An 11,497-nucleotide genomic window follows, 5' to 3' on the forward strand; every position below is an offset into this window, starting at 1 on the left:
CATGGATCACTGCCCTTATGGTCAATTTTCACTTTATTGCATGGACATTCAGGATATTTCACAACATGCTACACGACAAAAATAACACCTGTAACCTAACCGTACATGGATCATCAGAGTTCTAAAAAAATAGTCTGGATCATTTGAAAACTTTCCTATAATTTAACATAAATATTAAAATATATTTAAATTAAAAATACTATATTAACAAAAATATTATAATTTTATTCAAGTAGAAATTTAAAAGTCAAAACATCAAAAACCACTATTGGACCATTGAATTGATTAGTCCATCCGAACCGAAATCCGATCCATTTCGATTGAGAGCCGAAAACGACGCCCTTTTATTCATAAAATAAAAAATAAAATAAAATAAAAGAACAAAACGTAGCCCTAATTTTTCCCCTAAGCTCAGCAGTCAGCGTCTCCTCCTTCTCGAGGTGTCCTCCCTCAGCAAAGCAAAATCCTCTCATCTGCTCCGTCCAGCCACCGCCTCATCACTGCCGCAGTTGCATCTGCTCGAAGCCGACGTCCCCACTACAACTCGTCTCGCGTGGTTCCTCCGTCGCGCCGCCGCTGTTCCACCGCGCTCCACCCCTCCTCTGCTCCATTTCGCTGCGCTCCACCGTCCTCTGCTCCATTCCGCTGCGCTCCACCCTCCTCTGCTCCAAAATCCCTTTCCCTCATATTCTGCTTGTTCTCCGCATTGTAAACATAAGACTGCCGCCAGCTTCTGCACGTCACATTCTTGCTCCTTCTCCTTCATACACTGTTCGTTCGAAGACCACCGAAGGTTAGTCCCAATTTTTCTTGCTTTCTTTTTTTTTTAATCTGTTGTTTATAAAAAAATGGGATTTGGTTAATTTATTTTTTAATGTGTTTAGAATGATTTAGATAAAAATAATTAGTTAATTTTGTGTGTGTTTGTGAGCTCTGGTCTCTTATGATGCTATGTATGTAATGTAATTGACTAATTGCTTGGTTATGAATTTATGATGGGACTTGAATTTGCCAATTTGTTAGATGGGAGACTTGAATTTATTAAATGGGAAGCTTGCTAATTAGTAATTTAGTTATGCTGCTGACTGCTGATTTTGTGTGCATTCGCTAATTTTGAATTTGTTAAATGCAAAGCTTGTTAATTTTTGTGCGTTTGCTATTTAGTTCTAATTTATATGTAAACTTCATATCCTGCAAAATTAATCTTCCAATGGTTCTAGTTCCATGAATGACTGAATAATATCATGAAAATATATCTAACATGATGAGAGAGATTTGACTGATAACAGCAAAATATAATGATGTAATTTGAGTTATGGGTTTATAGTTTAAAAATTAAAAATTTACACCGAAGACAAAATGCATCTTATATTTGGGTTCGGAGGATACATGCACCATAGACACAGAGTCACTCTGTTATTAAATGATTTAAGCTTGTCATATATTGTGCAGGGTGGTGCTTTGTGGTTCTATAATTTAACAGAGCTCTCTCAAGGTTATTCAGGCTTCATATTTTTTATTCTGATTGCTGGTCTGCACTACATTAATGTTCAGGAATGAATTCTTGATTCATATCCAATAAGTATTTAACCATAGGCTAGTATCATGATTATCTTCTATTGTTTCACCGTTGTCCCTTGCCTATTGAATTAAAGCCATTCACAAAACTTGAAGCATAATTTTTTCTACTTTCTTGTTTTAAATTAAGAAGAATAGATTTTTTGTGGATTTTGATAATTGGTAACAAACTTTAATATTGGCATTGGATATTTCTTTTGTTATTTGACTTTTGGGTTTATACTTGGATGAGGTTATAGCATTTTCGTTGACGTAGTATTTTTAATTTGGATAACATTTTAATATTTATATTAGACTATGATTATGTTTTATTTATTATTTTATTATAGAACGGTTATTTCGGTTGAATCACAGTTGAACCGGTTGAACTAGTAAACCAGTGAACAAGTAGCTAGAGCGGTTTGATGACTGGTTTGGTTTTCAAAACCTTGGATTAGACTCTATACTTATAATTTATTACATATGCAATTTTTCTTCTTTTTTTTTTTGTGCACATACATGTATTTTTTAGGCAATCGGGCATAGTTGTAAGAACCGGACCGAACTGGCCAGTTCGACCGAAAAACCAGTGAACGGGTCACCTAGCCGGTCCGGTTAGTCATTCTGACCGGATAAGGAATAGAACCGGATAAAATCGGTTTGAACCGTCCGATTTTGATAAAAACCGAAGAACCGGCGATTTTTGTGTAAACGGCCGGTTTGGAAAACCTTTTTTTTTATTTTTTGTCGTTTTCAAAACTAATGTCTCTTACTCTCTCGAATACCCCCTTGCCCCCTTCCCCCTAACCCTAAATCCCCAAAAGCCAAAACAGCCGTCCTTCAAGTGTTCCTCATCTGCTCATCACACCATACATAGTTGATCACCTCACCTCACCTCACCGTCAGCCTGTCGTCTTCTTCCTCCCCTCGTCACACCAACACTCTTCCTCGCAGTCTCTCTCAGTCTCGAAGACTCTCTTCCTCTGCTTCGTCTCGCTGGCTTCACAGTGTGTCCGAGTACGTCGAGTTCGTGGCTCCGCGTCTCTCGTTGTCGTCGTCGCGTCTCCTGCGTCACTGCTGCGGTGCTGCCTCTCCGTCGCTGCTGCGGTGCTGCTTCTCCGTCGCTGCTGCGTTGCTGCCTCTCCGTCGCTAGAACCTGCCTCATCCAGGTTGATCTCCAAACTATGAAATCTGTTCTCTGTTTTTTTTAGTTATTTAGTTGGATTTTAATTTGATTAAGGGAGTGAATAACTGATAGGTTAATGGCAGATTGTTGATTATGTATATATTGTTGAGTTATAACTTGTTATATTGTTGAACTAGTTGATGGCAGATTGTTAGATTTTTTTTTTCAGATTTGTAGTGGTTATGTTTATTTTTATTGATGTAACATTGCTGTGAATTTATATTGCTGGATATGAAAATATGGAAATATGGAAATATGGATTATGTAACATTGTTTTTGTAATACCTGCTGTTTTATACCATTGCTATTCTATATTGTTTTAGAATGTCTTCAGCCAATACACCATCCTCCACGGCTCCTTGCTCCGTCGGCGCGTCCTCTCCGTCCACTGCCTCCTCTCTCGGATTGCTGGATTGCTGGATTTTTTATTATGCCATTATGCCTGTTTGCTTTAGAAGAAGGATTGCTGGATTTTCTAGCAATTTTTGTCGGAGTTATTTGCTGTTCAACTATTATGCCATTGTGCATCTGTTTAGTGTAGTGACTCTGAGTCTTTTTGTCGAATTATTTGCTGTTGAACTACTATGGTGTTGCTTTTAAATGCGTGTTGAATTAAATGGTTGTTTTCAAGTTGAATGCAACCATTTTACTTGTGAGTTAAGTGCTTGTTATCCATTCATCAATTTCTCATGGTTGTTTGTCTTAGTTAGGTACCAATCTTGTTCATAATTTAAATCATTTGACAGATTTAGGCTTGAAAACATGTCGGCAAAACTGGTTTTATGTCCAAAACAGATTTTAGTGAATGCATATATGGTCGCTCTTGTCTTGCCTAACAGGAACCCTTTGAATTGAACTGTTGGAAATAGGTTATGCTCCCAACATTGAACAATTGATGTGAATTTGTATTTTGTAATAACTGTTGTTTTATACCTTTGCTATTATATTTTTTAGTTACGTGAAACCGGTTTTACCAGTTCAACCAGTGATTTATCGGTTGAACCAATAAACCAGTGAACCAGTAATCTGACCGGTTTGATTACCGGTTCGGTTCTTACAACTATGGGTGGAGTAACTATGGCGGATTTTCGGCTCACGCCATGAGCCTCCATAATGTATAATATTTTTGCGTTTGAATGAGGACTACTTATCTTCCTATCTTCATGGCAAATATCTCTGTTTTTGGGTGTTGCTCTCAAGTCATTGGCTTTTTGGGTAGAACATGGGTGGTTATAAACTCTAGCCTTTCAATATGCTATCATGGGGGCATCTCTTTGGGAGTTGAATTATTCTTGGTTATGAGAACTTTCTTGTGGATGCTATACTTTATGTTTTGTTACTTGATGACCATAGTTTTAAGCCCGAGTTGGTAAACCTGTAATAACATAAGGTGCCTTCTACTGAATGTGTTGCTTCTAAAATGTCTTTGCATTTGTAGATATTTTGCAAAATCTGATGGTACTCTATTATGATACTTGATTTACCTTGAATTGTAGATATATTTGCAAAATCTGATGGCCAAAGTTTGTGATACTTTCAATGGGGCTTTATTTAAGGATTTAGGATTATTCGTTGCAGGTTTGTTTCACAATTCTCAATAGTTTTGTTCTTGGGAAATGCTTTTGAAGTTTCACCCTTTGTGTTTGAACGATGTAAATGCACTTGCCCCAACTTCAACGTCAACTTCCACCTCAATTCTGCCTGAAAACAACAACTTTGTCCGCATTCTCCATAGCCCCAATTCCACAAAACATGTCATAGAACACCAACACACTCCACCAAAGAGCCTGAATTTGGAACAGGATTTGGGGATTCTAAAGAAAAGGGTTAATAGGTCTGTTGTTTTGCAGCATAACAACGTGCACATCAGGTGTTTGACGAAATGGGTATGTTATGGTGGACGCATTCCTTCTATTCTTCAGGCTCTGAGTACTGTTCAGGACTTGGATGAGGCTCTCATGCCATGGCAAGAGGCCTTGACCTGCAAGGAAATTAGTATTATTTTGAAGGAACAGGTTTCTTGGGAGAGGGCTCTTCAGATTTTTGAGTGGCTTGAGAAAAAGGGTTGTTATGAGTTGAATGTGATTCATTATAACATTATCTTCAGGGTCCTAGGCGAGGCGCAAAAGTGGTGCCTTGTGGAGAGTTTGTGGGATGAGATGAATGCAAGAGGGGTTGAACCTGTGAATTCCACATATGGAACTTTGATTGATGTTTATGGTAAAGGTGGACAGAGAAAAGACAAAGCACTTGTTTGGCTTAAGAAGATGCGAAGTCAAGGAATGGAACCTGATGAGATCACAATGGGGATTGTTGTTCAGTTGCACAAGAGGAATGGAGAGTACCAGAAAGCTCACGATTTTTTTAGTAAATGGTACTCAACAGGTGAACCTCTGAGACTAAGGAGGAGTAATAATACTTCAAAAGTAGGTCACAATGTGTTATATACCAATGTTTGTTTAAGCTCAAGGACATATAATACTTTGATTGACATGTATGGTAAAGCTGGCCAACTTTGGGCAGCGTTTGAAATCTTTGCTAAGATGATCAAACAAGGTGTATCTCTGACCACAGTGACACTTAATACAATGATTCATTTATATGGAAATCATGGATGCCTTGAGAAAGTTAGTTTGCTGTTGCAGAGGATGGTGGAGCTTCGGTGCCTACCTGATGCAAGGACATATAACATACTTATTTCTGTTTATATTAAGCATAATAATATCAATTTGGCAGTGAGGTATTTTGCAATGATGAAAGAGACCTGTCTTGAACCGGACCTTGTTAGTTATCGTACCCTCTTGCATGCATACTCCACAAGGAAAATGGTCCATGAAGCCGAAGAGCACATGCAGGAGATGGATGAGAAGGGTCTTGAGATTGATGAATTTGCCCAATCTGCTGTGACTAGGATGTATGTAGAGTTGTGTATGCTTAAGAAATCATGGTTGTGGTTTAGGAGGTTTCATCTAGCTGGGAGTATTACGTCAGACTGTTATTCCGCCATTATTGATGCATATGGCCAGCAAGGGTATACTTTAGAAGCAGAGAGAGTCTTTAACTGTTGCAAAGAAAGGAAGAAGCTTGGCGTCCTTGTGTTTAATGTGATGATTAAAGCTTATGGGGTTGGAAAATGCTATGATAAAGCATGTCAGTTGTTTGACAGTATGGAAACATATGGTTTTATTGCAGACAAGTGTAGCTACAGTTCTCTCATACATATCTTGGCCACTGCTGACAGGCCACACATTGCAAAAGCTTATTTGAAAAGAATGCAAGATGCAGGACTAGTGACTGATTGCATTCCATATGCCGCGGTGATAACAAGCTTTGGAAAGTTAGGCCAATTGGAACAGGCAAAAGGATTATACAAGGAGATGATTGGATATAATGTCCAGCCTGATGTAATTATCTATGGGGTGTTAATCAATGCTTTTGCTGATGCTGGAAGTGTTAAAGAAGCTGTTAGTTTTCTTGATGAAATGCAACGGGCAGGTTTTCCAAGAAATCCAACTATAGACAACTCTTTGATGAAGTTGTATACCAAAGTAGGGTACTTGAAAGAAGCACAAGAAACATACAAGTTGCTTCAGTCATCAGAGCAGGGTCCTTCTATATTTTCCTCTAATTGTATGCTTGATCTTTATACTGAACGACTAATGGTTGAACAAGCGATTGAGATATTTGAGAGCTTAAAGCAGAAAGGTGTTGCAAATGAGTTCTCATATGCAATGATGTTATGCATGTATAAGAAAATTGGGAGATTGGACGAAGCCATTCAGATTGCGAAACAAATGAGAAACCTAGGACTCCTCACTGATTTATTAAGTTATAATAACATAATTGGCTTGTATTCTCTTGCTAGGAGGCCACAGGAAGCTACCAAGACTTTCAAGGAAATGGCAAAATCCGGAATTCAACCAGATGATTTTACATTCAGCGCTCTTGGACAATGTTTGCTGAATTATGGAGTTTCAAAGCAAGATATTGGAAGGCTAGAAGTAATGGTTAAGAAGGATGCACCAAATGCTTTGCAAGAATGGATGTTGATGCTCTCATCTGTGCTGGGAATAGATGGTTATACATATTAATTGACATGATCAATCATTGATGCACCTTACATCTTCAGTTCCTACAAGGCTCAGTTTATCGCTAGAGCATTCCAATCGAATTATCTGGAATTACACTGGTAATTTCTGTACTTATATATTCATCTGTTGTTTTCTATATCCGCAGTAGTTTCCCATAAAACAATTTATAGTAGTAAACTATTTCAATATTAAGTTTCTGTTGTTTGAGAGTTACCGAATAAGTGAATATTACCAATTTTATGTGCCCTTGTACTGCGTTAAATTTAACGTGTTTTTTGGAGCTCACAAACAGTTGAGGGCTTGAGGCTATTGAAGGTCATAGTTGTTCAAGGAAAAAAATTAGTGATCTGGGAGTTCATGAGCAATGATTTTTTTTTTTTTTTTGTGGTCAAGCTGGGGAATCAGGTAATAAGGATTTACTTTCTCTTTAGTGTTCTATCTTTTTATATTAGCTCTGTGTCGTATGTTTAATCTGGCAATGATTTGTTAAACTGTATCAAACAGCAAAAACCGGGGTCATTAATAACTGCTCGAACACTCTTTGGAATGAAGAGCTGAATTTCAGCTAGAAACCTTTGGGTTACCTGAATGAGGTCAGTTTTTCCTGGTATTTATCCGATTTCTAAATGTTTTCATATTTATGTATTATGATATTCATGATTACTTTGAACCCTGAGAAACAAAATTCTTTTCTTGGCATTTAACATGTCCAACCTTTAGATATTTCCTTTTTATATTCTGTTAGAAGCTTGAATAGAGAAACACTTAATATCTATTAAGCTTTCAACTCCTATAACTGGGCTGCTTTCATGGATAGGAAGATCAAGAATGATCTTTTGAAGGTGAATTACGGGCTGGACTTGAGTCTGGGGAGCTTGAATTGAAGATCAAGTTGATTACCCCTGTTGCTTCTCAATATAATGCTGAGATTGCATGAGTTGTAACGATATAAAAAACTATTTTGTCATGTTTTAGGCATGTTTCATGAATTTTTCTGTTGTTTTTTGCATTTGTTATGCTCACCTTTACTCTTTTAATGGGGCGAACCGAGAATGCAAATTGAAGGCTTGTGCTGTCCTTCAATCTTTTCTTGGTTCTTCCTGTACCTTCATTCAAGTATTTGATTCAAAATCTGGCCGAAGAATGGTTTCTTTTGTAGCATCATTTGTTCTTCTTTTTCTTAGATATCACCTCCTCGAGTTCAAAATATCACTTCGAAAATTTTGTATTCAGATAAATTACTCCATTAATGTACAAACGTTTTTCAGAGCGACATCTATCATGAACTGGAGGTAGTTTTAATTCTATGTTAATTTGAGATGAGGCTACCACTGGTTCTATTAGTGTCACTAATGTTGCCACTTGTAATATAATGTTTTTTTAGCATTGGTTGGTATATAGATTTTGATTTTTGATACTGGATTTGATCCCAATGAATAATGTGCATATCCACTTTGTGAAGATTTTTCTGTTTCCTCTGATTTAGACCATAGTTATGAAAATCGGACTGGACCGGTTGGCTTGGACCAATACCCGTGAACCGGAATCGAACATGGACCATCCGCAAACTGGAAAGCTCGGCTACCTGTTGAACTATGTTGTTCTGTCATGATGTATGTCTAATTGTCTATACATTGTGTTTTCATATGTTCATTTTATTAAATGTAGCTCTAACAATTTGACCAGTGAATCATGCAAATTTCATGCAAATTTTTTTCTGTTGTTTTTTAACACTGAATGTGGATAAAGTTGAGTTCTTTAGTTCAATTAGCAAAATCTGTTCTAATTTTTGTTATAAGTTCTGAAGTCTTTTGAGGATTCATGTGATAAACTGATGAGTCTAAAGAAAGGAAGTTTTATTCCTTGTAAGCCTTCTCAGTTTTTGATGCATGCATCACTCACAATTTTTCAATAAATTTTGTCCTCAATGTTTTTAATTTTTGTTAAAGTTAACCTTGGACGTTTTCAATTGTCTCTAATATTTTTAATGGAGTTAATACTTAGGGGTAATTTTAACACAAATTAAAAATATAGAGATAAAATTAAATAAAATTAAATATAGAAATTTTTGAAAAAGTCACAAACGAAGAACGAAAGTATATTTTACTCTTTTATATACTCATACCAATTAGATATTATTACTATTATTATTATGCACTTGAGGTATTCACCTAGGCCTATAAATTTATAGTTTCCATAGCTTAAAGACATTTCATGAAAAAAAGAGAGAGCGCTTCCCATAATATCTTGTAAAATATAAACCACGTATATTAATGGATTACTGTGTCATAGAAGAAATAATTAAACACCAAATTCTTTAAGGAACACAAGTATTTTATGTTAGTCCCTTGCAACAAATAAATTTCATTGTAATAAATAAAAAGTTGTATTAGTAATACATAGAACATAAGTATTTTATATTGTTATTGGAGTATGTGGTCTTCAAGTGAGAATTTGAATTTTTACACAAAACACACATTCATAAATCATAATCATATTCATTGAAATGGAATTCCACCGAAAGAGTTCTAAACTGCTTAATTATAAGTTGCGCTAACAACTATTCTTTGGACATTTGTTAAGATGTTCAATGTAAAGTTTCTTTTTTGTATAAAAAAAATTGAAGTTTTTAATGCTTTTGTGATACATTTTTTGAAGAAATAAAAATAAAAAACCTTATAAAACTTTCTATTATAAATAACCTTAACCAGCATTTTTAGAATATTTATTAGCAAAACTCATTATTGTATAATATAATAGTACCTATTTAAAATCACAAAATTTATATTTTATAATATTTTTGACAAGGTATATATTAACTAAATTTTTCGATAATGTATATAACTATTTAATTGATCTAGCATTAAATACTAATTTTTTTTTTTTTAACCCCTAGAGCACTTACAATTAATTTTTCCCCCTTAAAGAGAGGGAAGCAAATAAGAGTGACTGAACATGCATATCTGAAGACAACAAAAATCATATAAAAATGGGGGAATTTAATTTAAAGAAACAGCACATGTGACATCCACCTGAAACACAATTAATTAAAAGATAGCATATTATGGAAACATAGAATAAACCAAATTGCAGATTTTCCTAAGCTATGACACCAAGTAGTTAAGCATATATCACCATATTTGCAATCAGAATTGTCAGTGACAGCATGCAATTAGTGTTCAGAATATCTTCAGCTATGCCTAAATAAGAATAATTAATTAAGTCTAATCTATCTCTGCACTTGGAAATTAAAAGAGCACTTCTATATGTCAGGGATTCACATATAATAAGATGCTAATTATTTAACTAATAACTAACCACCTCCTAATGATTTCTAGCTTATTATTCAAGACATTCAATGGAGTTTGTTTAATTTAATAGGTCTAAAATCTTTCTAAGGAAAAATAGCTTTAAAATGTTGTTTAAATTGACAAATTCTAAGCATGTATGTATAAAAGCTATTATGGTATCTTTAAGTAATAGATCTGGAAAATGGTTGCTTAGAATTATATATATATGGGTACTAGATAAAAATTAAAAATTAAAGCATATGATGAAGTCATCCATGTAACTTTTTCCTTCTATATTCTCCTTATAAAAGATTGTCTCCTTTCCATCAATAATATTTAAGTTGGTATATATAATATAATTCATATTAATGATGGAATAGATACAAAGGTTAGAAATGAAGTAAATAGTTTATAGAAACGTCAAAAAAGCATATAATATTACGTTCTGAGTTGTTGGTCGAGTGATTAGTATACTCATCTACTTAAACAAGTATCGAAAAATTTGAATCTCATTTTATGTATATAACAATCAATTGGTTAGCTATAAATCTTTAAATGAATCTCCCATACATTAGTTATTAATCTGTCGAATTAAGAAATAGCATAAAAAATAAAAAATATTACATTCTAATCACACCTAAAATCCTAAATTAAAGAAACATGAAATAGAACCATCAAGTGTAATTTTCACTCTATATTAAATTTTGAACCCAATTTTTCTAAAATAAGGAGATGTATATTATTATTTCTCAAACCCTAAAACCCTTTTATTTGGCAATTCAATGCAAAAACAAGTAAAAGAAGTGGGATGATGAAGAGAACAACTTTTCAATTATAATAAAACAACAAACTAAATGAGACAGCAAGGACCACCATATGTTAAGGACAAGAAGCTGAAACAAACCAAAAATAAAGAAGAGGAATCCCAATATATTTGATAATTATGGTGAGAAATAATAATGTATAAAGTGTAGTCATGATGATATATATATATACAAATTTAACATTTTTCTATTCCTATCAATATGCACTAGCTAGTATAGTCCACTACTATATAGTATATATGACTACCTAAAATAAAAAGGATGCTAATGAATTATGGAATTGCATGGTAGCTAGACTAATAAAAATAATATTACTGGAACATTCTATATGAAACCTTTTTGATTTGGTCATGGACAACATTCTATTGGACCACACATGCCACTAGTTCGCTAGGTTATATATAACTTTTTTTTTTCAACTAAGTAGTCTATATGTAGTAATAATAATTCTCAAATTATTTTTTTTTCATTATCAAAACTTACAACAAATATAATGAGATATAAATAACTGTGTGATAAATCATATATATATATATATATTGCAGTGTA

General features: G+C 34.4%; 1 protein-coding gene across 13 annotated transcripts; it reads left to right on the forward strand.

The window, feature by feature from the left end:
- On the forward strand, positions 254–8,601 carry LOC107625070 (pentatricopeptide repeat-containing protein At3g23020). 13 transcript variants are annotated; one of them, XM_021115583.1, is made up of 5 exons: positions 254–793; positions 4,322–6,932; positions 7,043–7,239; positions 7,339–7,427; positions 8,321–8,601. In XM_021115583.1, the coding sequence occupies exon 2, from the start codon at positions 4,360–4,362 to the stop codon at positions 6,832–6,834; it is 2,475 nt and encodes an 824-aa protein (XP_020971242.1). In that variant the 5' UTR covers positions 254–793; positions 4,322–4,359; the 3' UTR covers positions 6,835–6,932; positions 7,043–7,239; positions 7,339–7,427; positions 8,321–8,601. The 13 variants fall into 13 exon arrangements, with proteins under 13 accessions (XP_020971242.1, XP_020971239.1, XP_020971237.1 ...); XM_021115580.1 differs by adding an exon at positions 3,067–3,909 and having other exon boundaries at positions 4,322–7,239; positions 7,652–8,552; XM_021115578.1 differs by having other exon boundaries at positions 7,652–8,552.

Source organism: Arachis ipaensis, chromosome B02, assembly GCF_000816755.2.
Source record: "Arachis ipaensis cultivar K30076 chromosome B02, Araip1.1, whole genome shotgun sequence".
NCBI classification, from domain to species: domain Eukaryota; kingdom Viridiplantae; phylum Streptophyta; class Magnoliopsida; order Fabales; family Fabaceae; genus Arachis; species Arachis ipaensis.

Coding starts and splice junctions, on each gene's coding strand:
- LOC107625070 (XM_016327632.2), top strand. CDS start 4,360: ATGCTTTTGAAGTTTCACCCTTTGTGTTTGAACGATGTAAATGCACTT.